The sequence below is a fragment of the Manis pentadactyla genome, chromosome 3, assembly GCF_030020395.1.
Source record: "Manis pentadactyla isolate mManPen7 chromosome 3, mManPen7.hap1, whole genome shotgun sequence".
Taxonomy (NCBI): Eukaryota; Metazoa; Chordata; class Mammalia; order Pholidota; family Manidae; genus Manis; species Manis pentadactyla.
In genome coordinates this window covers 69761041-69783658 of record NC_080021.1, presented here as the reverse complement: position 1 = coordinate 69783658, position 22618 = coordinate 69761041, and the positions used below count along the sequence as shown (strand labels likewise).

The 22618-nt window shown below is 39.1% G+C and overlaps 1 protein-coding gene across 1 annotated transcript in view; it reads left to right on the top strand.

Moving 5' to 3' along the window:
• Positions 1-20878: 20878 nt before the first annotated feature.
• CSPP1 (centrosome and spindle pole associated protein 1) overlaps positions 20879-22618 on the top strand; it is a 163427-nt gene continuing 161687 nt past the window's right edge. Inside the window, 2 exon segments of the mRNA XM_057498016.1 lie at positions 20879-21886; positions 21889-21947. Coding sequence (XP_057353999.1) covers positions 21850-21886; positions 21889-21947 — 96 coding nt within the window. The 5' untranslated portion in view covers positions 20879-21849.

Sequence of the window (22618 nt, the reverse complement as noted above, 5' to 3'; positions counted from 1 at the left end):
GGGCCTCCAGGACTGCAGGGGGCGCCCTGGGCCGCGCGGTCTTGCCCTACGGCCGTAGTGGGGGCGGGGCCGCGCTCGGCCGTTGGCGAAGGGAGGGCGGGGTACTCGGCTTGAGAGGCGGAGCCTGCGACGGACGGACGCTACCCGCTCTTCGGATTGCGAGGAACCTCGCTAAAATGCTGTGTATGTCCCCAGACGCGAGCGAGCGAGCTCTTCATAGCGTTCGCGGTGGAGAGAGCGGGCCTGGCGACTTGGGAAGGGGGCTGTCCCAGGGCCGGGTTAGCTGCCCCGGGGAGGAGGCGGGGGCTCCTTGGGGGCGGAGGGCTTGTGGAGTCCCACTGGCCGCGGCGCCGAGAATCCCAGCATTTGGGGGCGGGGTTCCCGGGGTTCCCCCCGGGGTTCCCCCGGCGGGGGAGGTCTCGCGGCTGCTGAGCCCGGGTTCAGGGTAGAGTTCACGGGTCGGGGGCTCGCAGCTGTCAGGCCCTGGGCGATGTTTCCTGGGGCTTCTTGCTGGTGGGAGTCTCGCTGCAGCAGGGGCGACTCGCGGGCTGTACCCTGGGTACGCGGTCGGGACTATGGGGCCGCTGCCACCTCCGCAGCTGTTGAGACTTGGTTGCCTGACAACGCGTTGATGCTTCCTAAAGTGGCCGCCACCCACAGCGCCCAGAGACTGGCTGTGCTTTCGCCTTTCTTCCCCATCAGCCGGCTCTTCCGCTGCTTGGCGAAGCCTCTCGAAGCACCTCATGTTTTCCTCGGTGCTGGTTAATGGTTAACGTTTATTGAGTGCTTGTGCATGCGGCGACGTTCTCTGCGCTTTGCAAGTAAAATTTATTTAATCACCGCAGCCCTGTGAAGTTGGTGCTATTATGACCCTGTTTTCCTCTTGCCTGTCTTTCTAACTGCCTTGATTTTAGGTTATCTGGGATTTGAATCCAATTTTCAGTAAATGTTAATAGTGGGACATCTTTTAGAGAGAGACTGGCTCTCAAGATTAGAGGATTAAGAAGTTTAGCTTGATCCGGGAAGACTAAAGTCTAAAGTAAACCACCACCTAGTTTTCAAACACCTCAAAAAGTCTAAGAGCTTAATAGCAACCAGGAAAAAAAGTTTGTAAAAAGGCAGTTAACCTCAGAGAGGTTCTATTTGAGGTCCTAAATGAAAGAATGACTTGTCATGTTGACAAGCAACAAAAAGGGATTCCATGGAAACCAGTAAAATGCTGCTTTCTTTTCTGATTATTATTAATTTTCTATAGGAGGACACTACCTTTCTTGTCGTTAAGTATCTGCTGACCTGCTCTACAGGCATGAAATTTTGGGTCCCCTGCAGTACAGATAACCTGGAAGCCAGCAGCTGGTTTTAAATAGGGTTAATTGAAACAGGATACTTTAAGTACAATTATTCCCAAATGAAGTATTCAGAAAAATGTGACTTAATTATTACATACTTTGAGCAGATTTCAGATTATGCTTTTAATATTATGGCTACACATTCCCATAGTTTTTCAGAGTGGGAAACAAAGGTGTTTGAGCAAGTGTTTGGGCAATTTTGCATAACCCAAAAGTTGTTTAATCATTCTGCTATCCTTACCATTTATGACACATTATTAACAGTTGGTAACAGATTTAATAGCACTTTTATATATTTGCTCTCTCTTTGTATCTTAATCCTCAACTTTATTCTCTCTCTCCAGCAACAGGGTATTCTTAACATTTAGAGGGATTTGTCAAAATTTGGGTGTGTTCATGGAAGTAATTTGCTCATATGGATGTCATCTGCTGGGACTAAAAGATTGAGCACCTTTCATTTGGTGGAAGGATTTCTGGATGGATGGGAGTAAGAAACATTGTCCTGGGTCATTTAATCCTCCTCTTCTAAGGCTCTTTCCCAGGCTCTTTTCCTCACCCCACACCCATGTTATCATTCCTTGCTATGCTGTCCTCAGTCCTGTTCTCCTACCGAAAGGTCTATTTTTTTTCAGCCAACCTATCTGTAGCTTTAATGATTATTTTAAAAATGATGAAACCTTTTTTTTTTCCATCTTGGAGTCTATTTTGAATTCCAGACATATTCAAATTGTTTTCTGGATACTACTACTGGCTCCTTTATGGGTATCTCATAGCAGTCCCCAACCCCTAGTCTGGCTAGACTGTGACCCACTGTAACAGGGGTCATTATCTGGTCCAAATTTGAAGGAAAGGATCATGCCTGCACAGTTCATCCCCCTAGCATCTAGAACAATGCCCTCCTTTAGGAGGGGAATTATTTTCTGTTCGTCAGGCTTCCATAATGTGGAGGAAATTCGCAGTTTATGTAAGGGAAAAAGAATGGGAGCAACATTTCTCCTCTCTTTGTGATTGATGAAATTGGGAGGAGTTTGGCATCTTCAGTTCTTTCTGCATGCTTTCTGTTTTTTAGATTTGCTTAGGCTTAGCAGAGTGAGTATGTTCTGGTCTGCTTATATGTATATGTATATGATAACCCTGAAGGGCCTGAGTTTAAGATTTAGAGATGTTGATTTGGATTATGATAACCAAGTATCAATTATTGGTGATTTAAATCCCAGTGTACTTTGTAGGCCTTTTAAAAAAAGAAGTACTGATGAAAATACAGCAAGGATTAATAAAACAGCCATGATTTTATTGGTTTCTAAGTGTTCGGTGTGCCATGTATTTTATATGCATCATTTGTTTTTTCTTCATAACAGTTATGGAATAGATATTTCCATTTTACTGATATTTCCAAGAAACTGATGATTAGAGAGGTTAAGCAACATAACGTTCCTTAACATATGAGGTCAATCACATAAAGTCAATTAGTGATGGAATCAGATTTCAAATCCAGGCCTTTCAATTTAACTGTTTTCCTGAAAACAGTTTATCATCTACATACTATGTACACAGCTACTTGGGGAAAAAAAAAAGAAACCTGCTAGTAATATCTTAAGAAGTTGTGAATGATTTTACATTAGGAGTGAGGGAAAAATAAGATACCCTGTTTCAGATTTCTTTTGGCTGGTCTTTCTTGTAATGTAATTTTAAAATTTTAAACATACTTACTGTGCTTTGTGCTTAAGGCTGTACATGCTGTCAGGAGTGAGAAAGAGAAAAGTGGCCATGACAGCTAGAAGCTGGCCTGTACTATCACAAAGGCCTTGGTGTTGCTAGGAGCTGGCCTGGCATTACTGCTTAGGCTTGTTCTATGAAGATAAACAGTTGCACAGAGCATCAACATTGAACAGAGCTGCTCTGTGTCTGTAATGGGTCATGACAAAAACAATACCACTCCATAGTCATGTCCAAACACAGACAAAGCATGAATGTTGTTTGTCTAAGCCACAAAATGCCAAACATCCCTTTCCCAGTGGATGAGTGACTGCTGCATCTTCACCAGTTACAGCTTTAGTCTCTCTGTATAGATAAGAGTTACTAAGATGTGCAGTCATAGAATTACCCTTACCTTTTTACAGCATTCAATCCTGAGCAGAACTCTGCTTCCTTAAGCCCTCCCCCAAATCACCTAACACAAGTCTAAATCCTGTAAGCTTCATCTAACACCTCTTAATTAAATTATTCCAGAGTTCCCCATGGTGGGCATCGAGGATGCATCCCTTGATGCAATGAGTCGTAAATCCAACTAGTTTAACTACAGTAGTGTTCCTGGTAGTTTTGGAGGGCATTGCCAGAGAAAGCTTATTAGTATCTTTGACTCTTCAATTTAATGTTAGAGATACTACATTCTAATCAGATTAGACAGCAAATTTAGAAATGATTAAATATAAATTTGTATCTGATAAATCTCGTTTTAGCTAAGGCATATATTATACTCACTATCATTGTTTAAAAATGTTTTATTACTATGGTTACTGTAATAAATAAATTTGTAAAATACTAGAATTTATAATTGATGTTAGTTATTATAACAAAGGGGAATTTAAGTATTTATAGATTCAGGAGCAATCTTTCAAAGTTAGAACAACTGAATGAACATGTGAAATTGATAATTGTTAACACTATTATGTGGAGACAAGTTAGAGTGAAAGAAACTTGTTATCTTCTCTCTTTTTTTTAATTTTTTATTGAAGGGTAGTTGACAACAGTATTGCATTACATTAGTTTCAGGTGTACAACACAGTGATTCAACATTTATATACATGATAATTCTAGGTACCAGGTATCACCATACCAAGTTGTTACAATATTTTGACTATATTCCTTATGCTATACATTACATCCCGGTTACTTATTTATTTTACAATTGGAAGTGTGTTTATATATATATATATATATATATATATATATTTTGTGAGGGCATCTCATATTTATTGATCAAATAGTTGTTAACCACAATAAATTTCTGTATAGGGGGGTCAATACTCAATGCACAATCATTAATCCACCCCAAGCCTAATTTTCATCAGTCTCCAATCTTCTGATGCATAACGAACAAATTCTTACATGGAGTACAAATTCTTACATAGTGAATAAGTTACATGGTGAACAGTGCAAGGGCAGTCATCACAGAAGCTTTCGGTTTTGTTCATGCATTATGAACTATACACAGTTCAAATATGAATATTCATTTGATTTTTAAACTTGATTTATATGTGGATACCACATTTCTCTATTATTATTATTTTTATTAAATGCTGAAGTGGTAGGTAGATACGAGATAAAGGTAGAAAACAGAGTTTAGTGTTGTAAGAGAGCAAATGTAGATGATCAGGTGTGTGCCTGTAGACTATGTGTTAATCCGAGCTAGATGAGGGCAATAAACATCCATGTATGCAGAAGATTTCTCTCAGAACATGAGGGGGGAGGTTCTAAGTCTCACCTCTGCTGCTCCCCATTTTCTCACCAGATGGCCCCCTGCGACTGTGCCTGTCTTAGGTTGTTCCTCCCTTGAGGAATCTTACCCGTCTCTGGCTAACCAATCATCTTCCGGGGCCATACAGGGAAATGTTAAGTTGGTAAGTGAGAGAGAAGCTTTATTGTTTGAAAAGGTTAGCTTTTTACTTCTTTGCATATTTATGCCCTGTGGCTTATGCCCAGCATTTTTCTTGAGGTGTCTTTACCACTTGGAAGAATTATGATACTCGGTAAATTCGACATGTGGCACGAGTTCTATTTAAAGGTTGTGATTAGGTAGGAAGAAGAAAAGCTATAGAAGTAGCAGGCAGAAGAAAACCTGGGAAGATTGATTATTTCTTTGACATGTCTTCTTGTAGAGTAACTTCAGCATGGATAGGTTTTAAACTACTAATTAAATTGTGCACACACATTAACATAATAGGAATATAGTTACCTAACCAAAGCATACCTGTAATTACCAGCCATCTCCAGTGAAACCAAGAAAACCAGTTAGGCACCTTAGGCATTTGTGAAAAGTTATCTATGATATGGTGGATATTGTCTGACTGAACTTAAACAGTCTGAGAGAATTCAGATAAACTAGAACAACCCGTTCCTGGGGACTGTTCATATCCCATATGTTCTTTTAACGATAAATAGTCTGTGGTTGTAAGATTTTGGAGTGCTACAATTTGCACTTCTCCTAATTCTTGGTTGAGTTCCAACAGTATAGATCCAGACCAATTTTTGTTTTACTGTATGCACAGGCCAGCTTAGATATCTCCTTCATCATTCCCATGGCAAGTCCAGGAACTGGTGGGATGAGTGCATCTACACCCGTGACAGTGCGTGAATCTTTGTTGGAGTTTTTTTTTTTTTGCTGATCATCTTCTGTCATGAGTCTTCCCGAGAGTGCTGATGTTGGAAGTTCTTTTTCATATCGTATCTTAGTTCATTTTCGGGGTAGCCAAATTAGGCTTTGATCCTCTGTATAAACACAAACAGACCCTTTGCATACACTTTTATATGCCCTTTATATCATTGTGTAGAACTCATTAGAGGTCACCACATAGGAACTGCTTTTTTTTTTTTTTTTTAATCATTAATCTACACTTACATGATGAATACTTTGTTTACTAGGCTCTCCCCTATACCAGGTCCCCCCTATATACTCCTTTACAGTCACTGTCCATCAGCGTAGCAAACTGTTGTAGAATCACTACTTGTCTTCTCTGTGTTGTACAGCCCTCCCCTTTCTCCCACCCCGCTATGGATGCTAATCTTAATACCCCTCTTTTTCTGCCCCCCCTTATCCCTCCCTACCCACCCATCCTCCCCAGTCCCTTTCCCTTTGGTACCTGTTAGTCCATTCTTGAGTTCTGTGATTCTGTTGCTGTTTTGTTCCTTCAGTTTTTCCTTTGTTCTTATATTCCACAGATGAGTGAAATCATTTGGTATTTCTCTTTCTCTGCTTGGCTTGTTTCACTGAGCATAATACCCTCCAGCTCCATCCATGTTGCTGCAAATGGTTGGATTTGCCCTTTTCTTATGGCTGAGTAGTATTCCATTGTGTATATGTACCACATCTTCTTTATCCATTCATCTATCGATGGACATTTCGGTTGCTTCCAATTCTTGGCTATTGTAAATAGTGCTGCGATAAACATAGGGGTGCACTGATCTTTCTCATACTTGATTGCTGCATTCTTAGGGTAAATTCCTAGGAGTGCAATTCCTGGGTCAAATGGTATGTCTGTTTTGAGCATTTTGATGTACCTCCATACTGCTTTCCACAATGGTTGAACAAGTTTACATTCCCACCAGCAGTGTAGGAGGGTCCCCCTTTCTCCACAGCCTCGCCAACATTTGTTGTTGTTTGTCTTTTGGATGGCAGCCATCCTTACTGGTGTGAGGTGATACCTCATTGTAGTTTTAATTTGCATTTCTCTGATAATTAGCGATGTGGAGCATCTTTTCATGTGTCTGTTGGCCATCTGTATTTCTTTTTTGGAGAACCGTCTGTTCAGTTCCTTTGCCCATTTTTTAATTGGGTTATTTGTTTTTTGTTTGTTGAGGCGTGTGAGCTCTTTATATATTCTGGACGTCAAGCCTTTATCGGATGTGTCATTTTCAAAGATATTCTCCCATACTGTAGGGTTTCCTTTTTGTTCTATTGATGGTGTCTTTTGCTGTACAGAAGCTTTTCAGCTTAATATAGTCCCACTTACTCATTTTTGCTGTTGTTTTCCTTGCCCGGGGAGATATGTTCAAGAAGAGGTCACTCATGTTTATGTCTAAGAGGTTTGTGCCTATGTTTTCTTCCAAGAGTTTAATGGTTTCGTGACTTACATTCAGGTCTTTGATCCATTTTGAGTTTACTTTTGTATATGGGGTTAGACAATGGTCCAGTTTCATTCTCCTACATGTAGCTGTCCAGTTTTGCCAGCACCATCTGTTGAAGAGACTGTCATTTCGCCATTGTATGTCCATGGCTCCTTTATCAAATATTAATTGACTATATATGTCTGGGTTAATGTCTGGATTGTCTAGTCTGTTCCATTGGTCTGTGGCTCTGTTCTTGTGCCAGTACCAAATTGTCTTGATTACTATGGCTTTATAATAGAGCTTGAAGTTGGGGAGTGAGATCCCCCCTACTTTATTCTTCTTTCTCAGGATTGCTTTGGCTATTCGGGGTCTTTGGTGGTTCCATATGAATTTTTGAATTATTTGTTCCAGTTCATTGAAGAATGTTGCTGGTAGTTTCATAGGGATTGCATCAAATCTGTATATTGCTTTGGGCAGGATGGCCATTTTGACGATATTAATTCTTCCTAGCCATGAGCATGGGATGCGTTTCCATCTGTTAGTGTCCCCTTTAATTTCTTTTAAGAGTGACTTGTAGTTTTCAGAATATAAGTCTTTCACTTCTTTGGTTAGGTTTATTCCTAGGTATTTTATTTTTTTTGATGCAATTGTGAATGGAGTTGTTTTCCTGATTTCTCTTTCTGTTGGTTCATTGTTGGTATATAGGAAAGCCACAGATTTCTGTGTGTTGATTTTGTATCCTGCAACTTTGCTGTATTCCGATATCAGTTCTAGTAGTTCTGGGGTGGAGTCTTTAGGGTTTTTTATGTACAGACAGTTTGACTTCTTCTTTGCCAATCTGGATTACTTGTATTTTTTTGTTTTGTCTGATTGCCGTGGCTAGGACCTCCAGTACTATGTTAAATAACAGTGGGGAGAGTGGGCATCCCTGTCTAGTTCCCGATCTCAGCGGAAATGCTTTCAGCTTCTCGCTATTCAATATAATGTTGGCTGTGGGTTTTTCATAGATGGCCTTTATTATGTTGAGGTACTTGCCCTCTATTCCCATTTTGCTGAGAGTTTTTATCATGAATGGATGTTGAACTTTGTCAAATGCTTTTTCAGCATCTATGGAGATGATCATGTGGTTTTTGTCTTTCTTTTTGTTGATGTGGTGGATGATATTGATGGACTTTCGAATGTTGTGCCATCCTTTCATCCCTGGGATGAATCCCACTTGGTCACGGTGTACGATGGTTTTGATGTATTTTTGAATTCGGTTTGCTAAAATTTTGTTGAGTATTTTTGCATCTACGTTCATCAGGGATATTGGTCTGTAGTTTTCTTTTTTGGTGGGGTCTTTGCCTGGTTTTGGTATTAGGGTGATGTTAGCTTCATAGAATGAGTTTGGGAGTATCCCCTCTTCTTCTATTTCTTGGAAAACTTTAAGGAGAATGGGTATTATGTCTTCCCTGTATGTCTGATAAAATTCCGAGGTAAATCCATCTGGCCCGGGGGTTTTGTTCTTTGGTAGTTTTTTGATTACCGCTTCAATTTCGTTGCTGGTAATTGGTCTGTTTAGATTTTCTGTTTCTTTTTGGGTCAGTCTTGGAAGGTTGTATTTTTCTAGGAAGTTGTCCACTTCTCCTACATTTCCCAGCTTGTTAGCATATAGGTTTTCATAGTAGTCTCTAATAATTCTTTGTATTTCTGCAGGGTCCGTCGTGATTTTTCCTTTCTCATTTCTGATACTGTTGGTTTGTGTTGACTCTCTTTTCCTCTTAATAAGTTTGGCTAGAGGCTTATCTATTTTGTTTATTTTCTCGAAGAACCAGCTCTTGGTTTCATTGATTTTTGCTATTGTTTTATTCTTCTCAATTTTATTTATTTCTTCTCTGATCTTTATTATGTCCCTCCTTCTGCTGACCTTAGGCCTCATTTGTTCTTCTTTTTCCAATTTCAATAGTTGTGACATTAGACCATTCATTTGGGATTGCTCTTCCTTTTTTAAATATGCTTGGATTGCTATATACTTTCCTCTTAAGACTGCTTTTGCTGTGTTCCACAGAAGTTGGGGCTTAGTGTTGTTGTTGTCATTTGTTTCCATATATTGCTGGATCTCCATTTTGATTTGGTCATTGATCCATTGATTATTTAGGAGCGTGTTGTTTAGCCTCCATGTGTTTGTGAGCCTTTTTGCTTTCTTTGAACAGTTTATTTCTAGTTTAATGCCTTTTTGATCTGAAAAGTTGGTTGGTAGGGTTTCAATCTTTTGGAATTTACTGAGGCTCTTTTTGTGTCCTAGTATGTGGTCTATTCTGGAGAATGTTCCATGTGCACTTGAGAAGAATGTGTATCCTGTTGCTTTTGGATGTAGAGTTCTGTAGATGTCTATTAGGTCCATCTGTTCTAGTGTGTTGTTCAGTGCCTCTGTGTCCTTACTTATTTTCTGTCTGGTGGATCTGTCCTTTGGAGTGAGTGGTGTGTTGAAGTCTCCTAGAATGAATGCATTGCATTCTATTTCCTCCTTTAGTTCTATTAATATTTTTTTCAGGTATGTTGGTACTCCTGTATTGGGTGCATATATATTTATAATGGTTATATCCTCTTTGGACTGAGCCCTTTATCATTATGTAATGTCCTTCTTTGTCTTTTGTTACTTTCTTTATTTTGAAGTCTGTTTTGTCTGATACCAGAATTGCAACACCTGCTTTCTTCTCTCTGTTGTTTGCTTGAAATATCTTTTTCCATCCCTTGACTTTAAGTCTGTGCGCGTCTTTGGGTTTGAGGTGAGTCTCTTGTAAGCAGCATATGGATGGATCTTGCTTTTTTATCCATTCTATTACTCTGTGTCTTTTGATTGGAGCATTCAGTCCATTTACATTTAGGGTGATTATTGAAAGGTATGAATTTATTGCCATTGCAGGCTTTAAGTTTGTGGTTACGAAAGGTTTAGGGTGAGCTTCTTTACTATCTTACTGTCTAACTTAACTCGCTTGTTGAGCTATTATAAGCACTGTCTGATGATTCTTTATTTCTCTCCCTTCTTATTCCTCCTCCTCCCTTCTTCATATGTTGGGTGTTTTGTTGTGTGCTCTTTTTAGGAGTGCTCCCATCTAGAGCAGTCCCTGTAGGATGCCCTGTAGAGGTGGTTTGTGGGAGGCAAATTCCCTCAACTTTTGCTTGTCTGGGAATTGTTTAATCCCTCCTTCGTATTTAAATGATATTCGTGCTGGATACAGTAGTCTTGGTTTGAGGCCCTTCTGTTTCATTGCATTAAGTATATCATGCCATTCTCTTCTGGCCTGTAGGGTTTCTGTTGAGAAGTCTGATGATAGCCTGATGGGTTTTCCTTTGTAGGTAACCTTTTTTTTCTCTCTGGCTGCCTGTAATACTTTGTCCTTGTCTTTGATCTTTGCCATTTTAATTATTATGTGTCTTGGTGTTGCCCTCCTTGGATCCCTTGTCATGGGAGTTCTGTGTACCTCTGTGGTCTGAGAGGCCATTTCTTCCCCTAGTTTGGGGAAATTTTCAGCAATTATTTCTTCAAAGACATTTTCTATCCCCTTTTCTCTCTCTACTTCTTCTGGAATACCTATGATTCTTATATTGTTCCTTTTCCATTGGTCACTCAGCTCTCTTAAAATTCTTTCATTCCTGGAGATCCTTTTATCTCTCTCTGCATCAGCTTCTCTGCATTCCTGTTCTCTGTTTTCTAGTCCATTAATGGTCTCTTGCATCTCGTCCATTCTGTTTTGAAGTCCTTCCAGAGCTTGTTTTATTTCTGAATTCTCCTTCCTTAGTTCTTGCATATTTCTCTGCAAGTTCATCAGCATGGTTATGACTTTTGTTTTGAATTCTTTTTCAGGAAGACTGGCTAAATCTATCTCCCCAGATTCCTTCTCAGGGGAAGATGTAGCAGATGCCGAAGCTGTCTGGGTTAGTCTTGTCTGGATCATATTTTTTTGCCTTTTCATGTTGACAGGTGCTATTGACTGTCAGCTGGGAGGGCCAAAATTTTCACTTGCTACTGGCCTTTCTTTACTGGGACAACTGCGACCCCTAGTGGCTTGTGTTGGGTAATTGCGTGTAGAGTGGGTCTTTGTGTCTTGCCCGGCCGGAAGGGAGAAATTTCCCTTTCTGTGGGCGGAATTTGTCTCAGGCTGTTTCTCTGCTTTCGCAGCGCCCGGTGGGGTAATGGATGGGGGGGCTGCTTGACTGTTTGCCTCCGTGAGGGGTCTCAGAGCTGTTGCCCAGGGGGTTAGTGCAGCCGGTTTTCCCTGTAATTTCCAGCTGCTGTACTGTGACCTGGGTTGTTTCCGTCAAGCTGTTAAGTCCCTGTCCCTTTAAGACTTTCAAAAAGTCCCCGCTTTTCTTTGTCACAGGGGCATCAGCTTCGGCACCCGCTTGGAGGTCTTACTCCCTGTTCCCCCAGTATCCAGGGCCCCCTGGGCACGTACTGTGTCTGCGCTCTGGCCCGGATGGCTGGGGCTGGGTGTTCAGCAGTCCTGGGCTCCGTCTCCCTCCCGCTCTGCCTATTGTTCTCCCGCCGGGAGCTGGGGGGAGGGGCGCTCGGGTCCCGCCGGGCCGGGGCTTGTATCTCACCCCTTTCACCAGTCGCTGGGTTCTCGCTGGTGTAGCTGCAGTCTGGCCACTGTCCTGTGTCTTCTGGTCTCTCTTTTAGGGCTAGTTGTGTTTGTTGTATTTTCAAAAGTATATATGTTTTTGGGAGGAGATTCCCACTGTCCTACTCACGCCGCCATGTTGGCTCCGCCCCTCTTATCTTCTCTCTTTTAGGCTAATGACATTTCTGCTTGAATTTTGGATAAAATCTTACAGCAAAGTATATATATTATACCATTATTATCTTTTGTTTCTATCAGGCATAAAATATTTAGGAAAATTAGCAGATTTTAAGAAGTGATTTTTTTTTAACATGAAAACTGATAAGGTGTTTTGAATTTTTATTAGGAAAAATCTTTTACAATTAGCAAATTAAAAATGTCTAAAATATATTTACTTCTTTGGTTTGAGATGCATTTTACTAAAACTGTATTTTAAAATCAGTGTTCTTTTGAAAGTGAATAGCAGAATGAAGTTCACATTATGTACTACTTTACTGGTAAAAATTACAGCGTATTTCTTTTCGGTAAAGCTTGCTTTTCTGTAATTTTACAAATTACCATCATCCCCCAAACATTAAATTCAGTGGATGCTTTTTAAAAAATTTTATTTCATTTTTTTGACTGATTCTTTCTCATCTCTCTTTTCTTCTCCACAAATTTTGCTGATGGGGGTTTCTTTGCATCCTTCTTTTAATTATTCCTTCTCAGTAATTTTTTTCCCCCATCCTTAATTCTTATATTAACCCATGAAGTGAACATTGCCCAGCATTTAGTTCTGGTTCATCTCTTTTTACCCTGTTTATGCTCATTTAACCATGGCCTCAACTATTATCTTTAAAATAGTTAACTCTTAAAAAAACATTTCTAATGTGGTCTTCTTCCTTGAGTACGAGTCTTGAATTTCTAACCATCTGATGGAAATTTCCATTAACACGTCTTAACAACTCCAGCTTAACATGTCTAAACCAAACGTTTCCAAGCAAGTAGGCTTCTTCTGACTTATTTCTGTCCAGGATTTCATCCACATTTAGTTTTTAGTACTTAAGACTTTGGTTAACAGTGGCTCCATCTTTCTTGCCACATAGCCAGTTAGTCACTAAGTTTCATAGGTTTTTGAAAAACATTAAAAAAAAACACAAGGTTCAATGAGAAAAGTCTTTTGAGAAAATGTGCTGGAATAACTTTATGTCTATATGGAAAAAAACTGAACCTTGGTTATTCCTACCTTACACCATTTGCAGAAATTAACTTGAAATGGTCACAGACTTAATTATAATAGTAAATTATAAAACTTATAAGAAAATATAGAAGAAAGCATTTGTGATCTTGGGCTGGGCAAAATCTTACATCTGACAGCACACAAATGATTAAAAACTGATGAAAAATGGATAAGATAATAAAAACTTCTGCTCTTAAGAAGACATTATCACACAGATGTTTATAGCAGCTTTATTCATAATTACTAAAACATGTAAGCAACCGAATGTCCTTCAGTAGGTGAATGAATAAACTGTGGTATCCAGTCAATGGGATATTAGATTGAATGCTAAAAGTAATTGAAAAAAGGCAGTGAGGAACGTCAGTAATGCGTATTAGTAAGTGAAAGAAGCCAATCTGAATAGGTTACATGCTGTATGATTCCAATTTTATGGCTTTTTGGAAAAGGTGAAACAATGGAGACAGTATAAAGAACACTGGTTGCCCAGGCTTAGAAGGGAGGGAGGAATGAACAGATGGAGCACAGAGGACTTTCAGGGCAGTGAAACTACTCTGGTGGATACATGTTGCTACACCTATGTTGAAACCCATAGAATATACAAAACCAAGAGTGGACCCTAATGTAAATTAAGGACTTTGGATGATAACTCTGTGCCCAAGTATGTTAGTGATTGTAGTAAATGTACTATTCTGGTGGGGGAAGTTGATAATACGGGGAGGCTGGCCATGAGTGAGGGCAGGGGATATACAGGAAATCTGTGCCTTTCAGTCAGTTATGCTGTGCATCTAAAACTGCTCTTAAAAATTTTCATTCAAAACAGGCTTATTCAGAAAACTTAAAAATTAAAGACTAGGAGAAAATATTTACAAAACATGTTTGATAGAGAACTTTTTAAAAAAATTTTTTGATTAAGGTATGATTGATATGCACTCTTATGAAGGTTTCACATGAAAAAACAACGTGGTTACTACGTTTATCCATATTATCAAGTCCCCACCCATACCCCAATGCAGTCACTGTCCATCAGCGCAGCAAGTTGCCAGAGATCCACTATGTGCCTTCTCTGTGCTACACTGTTCTCCCCGTGATCCCCCACACCAAGTGTACTAAACATAATACCACTCAGTCCCCTTCTCCCTCCCTCCCCACCCGCCCTCCCACATCCCTTCCCTTTGGTAACCACTAGTTCATTCTTGGAGTCTCTGAGTCTGCTGCCATTTTGTTCCTTCAGTTTTGCCTCATTGTTATACTCCACAAATAAGGGAAATCATTTGGCATTTGTCTTTCTCCGTCTGGCTTATTTCACTGAGCATAATGTCCTCCAGTTCCATCCATGTTGTTGCAAATGGTAGGATTTGTTTCTTTCTTATGGCTGAATAGTATTCCATTGTATATATGTACCACATCTTCTTTATCCATTCATCTACAGATGGACACTTAGGTTGCTTCCTTATCTTGGCTATTGTAAAAAGTGCTGCGATGAACATAGGGGTGCGTATGTCTTTTTGAATCTGAGAAGTTATATTCTCTGTGTATATTCCAAGAAGTGGCATTCCGTGGACAAATGGTATTTTTAGTTTTAGTTTTTTGAGGAACCTCCATACTGCTTTCCACAATGGTTGAACTAGTTTACATTCCCACCAGCAGTGTAGGACGGTTCCCCTTTCTCCGCATCCTCACCAACATTTGTTGTTCTTAGTCTTTTTGATGCTGGCCATCCTTACTGGTGTGAGGTAATACCTCATTGTGGTTTTAATTTGCATTTCCCTGATGATTAGTAATGGGGAGCATCTTTTCATGTGTCTTTTGGTCATCCAGATTTCTTCTTTGGAGAACCGTCTCTTCATATCCTCTGCCCATTTGCTAATCAGGTTATTTGCTTTTTGGGTGCTGAGGTGTGTAAGTTCTTTATATATTTTGGATGTTAACCCCTTGTCGGATATGTCATTTACAAATATAGTCTCCCATACTGTAGGATGCCTTTTTGTTTTGTTGATGATGTCCTTTGCTGTACAAAAACTTTTTAGTTTGATGTAGTCCCATGAGTTCAGTTTTGCTTTTGATTCCCTTTCTCGAGGAGATGGGTTCAGGAAGAAGTTGCTCATGCTTATATTCAGGAGATGTTTGCCTGTGTTGTCTTCTAAGAGTTTTGTGGTTTCATGACTTACGTTCAAGTCTTTAATCCATTTCGAGTTTACTTTTGTGTATGGGGTTAAACAATAATCCAGTTTCATTCTCTTGCATGTACCTGTCCAGTTTTGCCAACATCAGCTGTTGAAGAGGCTGTCATTTCCCCATTGTAAGTCCATGGCTCCTTTATCACATGTTAATTGACCATATATGGTTGGGTTATATCAGGACTTTCTAGTCTGTTCCATTGGTCTATGGGTCTGTTCTTTTGCCAGTATCAAACTGTCTTGATTACTGTGGCTTTGTAGTAGAGCTTGAAGTTGGGGAGTGTAATTCCCCCAGCTTTATTCTTCCTTCTCAGAATTGCTTTGGCTATTCGAGGTCTTTTGTGGTTCCATATGAATTTTAGGACGATTTTCTCTAGTTCGTTGAAGAATGCTGTTGGTATTTTGATAGGAATTGCATTGAATCTATAGATTGCTTTAGGCAGGATGGCCATTTGGACAATATTAAGTCTTCCTATCCATTAGCATGGGATGTGTTTCCATTTATTGGTATCTTAATTTCTCTCATGAGTGTCTTGTAGTTTTCAGAGTACAGATCTTTCACTTCCTTGGTTAGGTTTATTCCTAGGTATTTTATTCTTTTTGATGCAATTGTGAATGGAATTGTTTTCCTGATTTCTCTCTCTGTTAGTTCGTTGTTAGTGTATAGGAATGCCACAGATTTCTGTGTATTAATTTTGTATCCTGCAACTTTGCTGAATTTTCAGATATTAGATCTAGTAGTTTTGGAGTGGATTCTTTAGGGTTTTTTATGTACAATATCATGTCATCTGCAAACAGGGATGTCTTGCCTTCTGGATTCCTTGTATTTTTTTGTTTTGTCTGATTGCCGTGGCTAGGACCTCCAGTACTATGTTGAATAGAAGTGGGGAGAGTGGGCATCCTTGTCTTGTTACCGATCTTAAAGGAAAAGCTTTCAACTTCTCACTGTTAAGTATAAGGTTGGCTGTGGGTTTGTCATATATGGTCTTTATTATGTTTAGGTACTTGTCCTCTGTACCCATTTTGTTGAGAGTTTTTATCATGAATGGATGTTGAATTTTGTCAAATGTTTTTTCAGCATCTAGGGAGATGATGATGTGGTTTTTGTCCTTCTTTTTGTTGATGTGGTGGATGATGTTGATGGATTTTCGAATGTTGTAACTGTAAGATAAATTCTAGCCAGAATAAGCAGGCAAAGAGAGGCAACAAAGGGCCAGGTAATTTATTTAAATACCCCCCGGGTGAGGTTCTGTGGCCTGTTGTCACAGGCCAGAGAAGTCACACCCGGTCAGGGAGGTGGGGGGCTTATAAGGGATTAGGAGGGGGAGGAGTGGGCAAGCTGTCCTAGGGGGTGTGGAGAGGTATGATTGGCTAAAGGTGACATAATAGACAACTAGAAACTTTTTTCCTTCCAAGAGGGAGGAGGCTGACATCCGGGTCTTAGTTGGCACATCAGGATGGAATTCAGGGAGAGCTGTCCCCTTTCCATTTATGGCATGGACTTTGGGGTCTGGTCTGTTCTACCCCTATGGCATCTCTCTGTTCTGTTTGCATGTCCTTGATTTTCCTTTCTCCAGCCTAACAGTAACATCCTTGCATCCCTGGCATAAATCCTACTTGATCATGATGGATGATCTTTTGATGCATTTTTGAATTCGGTTTGCTAATATTTTGTTGAGTATTTTTGCATCTAGGTTCATCAGGGATATTGGTGTGTAGTTTTCTTTTTTTGTGGTGTCTTTGCCTCGTTTTGGTATTGGAGTGATGCTGACTTCATAGAATGAGTTTGGAAGTATTCCCTTCTTCTCTATTTTTTGGAAAACTTTAAGGAGAATGGGTATTAGGTCTTCACTAAATCTTTGATAAAATTCAGCGGTGAAGCCATCTGGTACAGGAGTTTTGTTCTTAGGTAGGTTTTTGATTACCAGTTCAATTTCGTTGCTGGTAATTGGTCTGTTCAGATTTTCTTTTTCTTCCTTGGTCAGCCTTGGAGGGTTGTATTTTTCTAAAAAGTTGTCCATTTCTTCTAGGTTATCCAGTTTGTTAGCATATAATTTTTCATAGTATTCTCTAATAATTCTTTGTATTTCTGTGGTGTCTGTTGTGATTTTTCCTTTCTCATTTCTGATTCTCTTTATGTGTATAGACACTCTTTTTTTCTTGATAAGTCTTGCTAGGGGTTTATCTATTTTGTTTATTTTCTTGAAGAACTAGCTCTTGCTTTCATTGATTCTTTCTGTTGTTTTATTCTTCTCAATTTTATTTATTTCTGCTCTTATCTTTATTATGTCCCACCTTCTACTGACTTTGGGCCTCATTTGTTGTTCTTTTTCTAGTTTCATTAATTGTGAGTTTAGACTGCTCATATGGGATTGTTCTTCTTTCTTGAGATAGTCCTGTTGAAATATACTTTCCTCTTAGCACAGCCTTGGCTGCATCCCACAGATTTTGCGGTGTTGAATTATTGTTGTCATTTGTCTCCATATATTGCTTGATCTCTGTTTTTATTTGGTCATTGATCCATTGGTTATTTAGGAGCATGTTGTGAAGCCTCCGTGTGTTTGTGGGATTTTTCATTTTCTTTGCATAATTTATTTCTAGTTTCATAGCTTTGTGATCTGAGAAACTGGTTGGTACAATTTCAGTATTTTTGAATTTACTGAGTCTCTTTTTGTGACCTAGTATATGATCTATTCTTGAAAATGTTCCATGTGCACTTGAGAAGAATGTGTATTCTTTTGCTTTTGGCTGTAGAGTTCTGTAGATATCTGTTAGGTCCATCTGTACTATTGTGTTGTTCAGTGCCTCTGTCTCCTTACTTATCTTCTGTCTGGTTGATCTGTCCTTCAGAGTGAGTGGAGTGTTGAAGTCTCCTAGAATGAATGCATTGCATTCTATTTCCCCTTTTAATTCTGTTAGTATTTGTTTCACATATGTGGGTGCTCCTGTGTTGGGAGCATAGATAGTTGTAATGGTTATATCTTCTTGTTGAATTGACCCCTTTATCATTATGTAATGTCCTTCTTTGTCTCTTGTTACTTTCTTTGTTTTGAAGTCTATTTTGTCTGATACAAGTACTGCAACTCCTGCTTTTTTCTCTCTGTCAGTTGCATGAAATATCTTTTTCCATCCCTTCATTTTTAGTCTGTGTATGTCTTTGGGTTTAAAGTGAGTCTCTTGCAGGCAGCATATAGATGGGTCTTGTTTTTTTATCCATTCAGTGACTCTTTGTCTTTTGATTGGTTCATTCAGTCCATTTACATTTAGGGTGATTATCAATAGGTGTGTACTTATTGCCATTGCAGTCTTTAGATTCGTGGTTATCAAAGGTTCAAGGTTAATTTCCTTACTGTCTAAGAGTCTAACTTAACTCACTTAAGATACTGTTACAAACACAATCTAAAGGTTCTTTTCTTTTTCTCCTCCTTTTTCTTCCTCCTCCATTCTTTATATATTAGGTGTCATATTCTGTATTCTTTGTCTATCCCTTGATTGACTTTTGGGATAGTTAATATAATTTTGCATTTGCTTAGTAATAAGCTGTTCTGCTTTCCTTACTGTGGTTTTATTTCCTCTGGTGACATCTATTAAACCTTAGGAACACTTCCATCTATAGCAGCCCCTCCAAAATAGACTCTAGGGATGGTTTGTGGGAGGTAAATACTTTCAGCTTTTGCTTATCTGGAAATTGTTTAATCCCTCCTTCAAATTTAAATGATAATCTTGCCGGATAAAGTAATCTTGGTTCCAGGCCCTTCTGCTCCATGGCATTAAACACATCATGCCACTCCCTTCTGGCCTATAAGGTTTCTGCTGAGAAGTCTGATGTTAGCCTGATGGGCTTTCCTTTGTATGTGATCTTATTTCTCTCTCTGGCTGCTTTTAATAGTCTGTCCTTATCCTTGATCTTTGCCAATTTTATTACTATATGCCTTGGTGTTGTCTTCCTTGGGTCCCTCGTGTTGGGAGATCTGTGTACCTCCATGGCCTGAGAGACTATCTCCTTCCCCAGACTGGGGAAATTTTCAGCAACTACCTCCTCAAAGACACTTTCTATCCCTTTCTCTTTCTCTTCTTCTTCTGGTATCCCTATAATGTGAATATTATTCCATTTGGATTGGTCACACAGTTCTCTCAATATTCTTTCATTCTTAGAGATCCTTTTTTCTCTCTGTGCCTCAGCTTCTTTGTAGTCCTCTTCTCTAGTTTCTATTTCATTGATTGTCTCCTCCACTGTATATACAACCTGCTTTTAATATACTCCATTGTGCTCTTCAGTGATTGGATCTCTGACCTGAATTCATTACTGAGTTCTTGGATATCTTTCCGTACCTCCATTAGCATGTTGATGATTTTTATTTTGAACTCCCTTTCAGGAAGAGTTGTAAGGTCCATATCATTTAAATCTTTCTCTGGAGTTGTATTAATTTTACTCTGGACCAGGTTCCTTTGGCATTTCATATTTGTATATGGCGCCCTCTGGTGTCCAGAAGCTCTACTGTGGAGCTGTTCAGCCCCTGAAGCAGTGTTGGGGGTCTCAGGGTTGCGATATTGGTGCCTGAGTGGAGGAAAGAGCTGTTCCCTTCTTCCTGGCTGCTGTGCCTGTCTCCACTGCCTTAACCAGTGGGCTGAGCACACAGTTATAAGCTTTTGTCCTAGAGCAGCCAGATATGGATCCCTGCTTTCCACAAGTGGCTGGAATCTGTCTCTCCAGGAGTTCTGCCTGTATTAGCTTTCCAATCCAGTATTCATGTGAGTATCATGAAAGCACCATGAAATGTAGGTTTGTGGTCCCAGAGCAGATCTCTGGAACTAGGTATTCAGCAGTCCCAGGCCTCCACTCCCTTCTTGCTCCATTTCTCTTCCTCCTGCCAGTGAGCTGGGGTGGGGTAAGGGCTTGGGTCCCGCCTGGCCACAGCTTTGGTACGTTACCCTGTTCCGTGAGGTCTGCTCTTTTCTCCATGTGTGTGCAGTCTGGCGCTGCCCTCTTTCCTGTTGCTCTTTCAGGATTAGTTGCGCCAACTTTATTTTCTAATTGTATACAGTTTTAGGAGGAAGCCTGTGTCTCTCCTCTCACGCCGCCATCTTTAATCCAATTCCTGATAAAGAACTTGTATCCAGTATAAATAAACAAGTCTTAAAACTCAGTAATAAGACAATTTGATTTAAAAAATGGGCAGAAGATTTGAATAGACATCTTGCCAATGGCATTTATAGGGATATATGAATGGATTGAAAAAAGATGCTCAGCAGTCATTTGAGAAGTCCAAATTAAAACCATAAATCAGACATCCAATGAAATGACTGAGAACAAAAAAGACTGAAATATACAAGGTTTGTAAGGGTGTATGGAAATTGCAACCATCGGACTGCTGGTTGGAAAGTAAAATAATGCAGATATGTTACACTTGAGGAACAGTTTAGCACTGTACCACCAAACTAAAATTCTCCTAGGTAACATATGGAAGAGAATTAAAAGCACATGTCCACACAAAAAAATTGTACACAAATGTTTATAGCATTATTCATAAATAGCCCACAAATGGAAGCAACCCAGATGTCTAACAGTAGGTAGAGAAACAAACCGTGGAATATTACTTAGCAATTTAAAAAAATCTACTTACTGACAGATGCAGCTACAAAGATGAATCTCAAAAACATTGTATTAAGTGAAAGAAGCCAGGCACGAAAGTCTACATATTTATTCTCCAGTTGAGGCAAAACTATAAAGACAGGAAATGGATAAAATTACTCACTAGTGAACAGTTCCATACATGTTTTAAATTCATACCATTGGGCAATTATCACCACAGTCATGTCTATTTACAATGCTTCCATCACCTCAAGAAGTTCCTTTATGCCCCGTTGTAGTCATTTTTCACTCCCACCCACAACTCAGGCAACCATCAATTAGGAAGTTTGTGGAAATGTTCCAATTAAAGAAGGCTCAGTGAAACATTACAATGAAATGGAATACCTGACCTACATAGGATCTTGATCTGGAGAGAACAATAAGATGTAAAGGATACTGTTAGGTCATTTCACAAAATTGGAACAGACAGTAGATTGGATTAAAAAACAATGTTACTGAAGTTGGTAATTGAGGTGTTGTAAGAGAATAATCTAATTGTTAATACACATTGAGGTGTTTAGGGGTAAAAGGCCATGATACATGTAATTCACTGAGTACTTTTTGATAAAAATTATATGGGCGTAGAGTGAATTTGGACTTGTGTGCATAAAGAACAAAGCAAGTGGTAGAAAATCTTACTAGGGAATAGGTAAAGAGTATTTGGGTATTCTTTGTACTATTCTTATTGTAACTTTTTTTTAAGTTCAAAACTACCTCCAGACAGTTTTATAAAAACTCTAAAAAAAAGGGCTTTGACTTAAGGATCAAAGTGTTTTCTTTGTTTTTGTTTTTTAAAGGTGTGTGTGAGTAGGATGGAAATGGTGGTGCTTTTCTTTTTTTAATTTCAGATATTCTAAAGTGTGTTGTAGTTTTTTGGGGGAGTTAGGAGAGGAGGCAGGCATATTTTAGTCAAGCTTGTTTGAAGTTTTCAATTTGATAAGTGCTAGTGAATATGAAATGTATACTAAGCCTGCATGTTAATAATTAGCCTGAAAATACTGTGTATGTGTGCTCATTGAAGTTTTTTTTTAATATCTGCAAAATGGCTGATAATTTGGATGAATTTATTGAAGAGCAAAAGCCAAACTGGCCAAAGAGAAAGCAGAATTGGCAAGTGATCCACCTTATATGGAGATGAAGGTAAAGTTTATAATTTCCAATTTGTTTCATTAAAATGTCTCTGAAGATAAGCTGTGGGTAATGCAAAGCATCTATGAGTGAGACTCTTCAGTTTTGTAGTTTAATTCAGCTGTGCTGTCATTCTAATTCCAAGAGCCTGACTCCAGAGAAGATTTCAGTGATTTTGAATGGCAGTCTTTTGTGGTATTTTGTATTTCGTGGTTTCTTCCCTCTTGTTAGGGTTTAAGTGAATAGCGTATGTGCTCATAAAATGGCTAGGAGACTATACAAGGAACTTTCAGAATATAAACAAAATAGGTATAAAAACAAGTTCTCATATTCTATGTGAAAAATTCAATTTTTTTAAATGAATCAATTTCTTAAAATTTTTTGAAATCTACAAAAGTGAATTTGTTAAAATAGTTTATTTTATGTTTACTTTTAGAACATAAATTTGTTAAAATGTTTCTGAAAGCAGTGTCTGAAAAAGCTTTCTTAAAGCTTTCCTAGCTTTAGTAAAAGAGGGATTCATCCATTTAGCAGATTACCTATTGAGATTGTGGTAGGTACTGTCTAGGCTCTAATAAGCACTAATCTAGACAGATATGTCTGTCACTGTCTCTCATGGGTTCAGTATATAAGATATAGGATGCAGATTAATATGCCATATTATCCATCATAATGACAGTAAC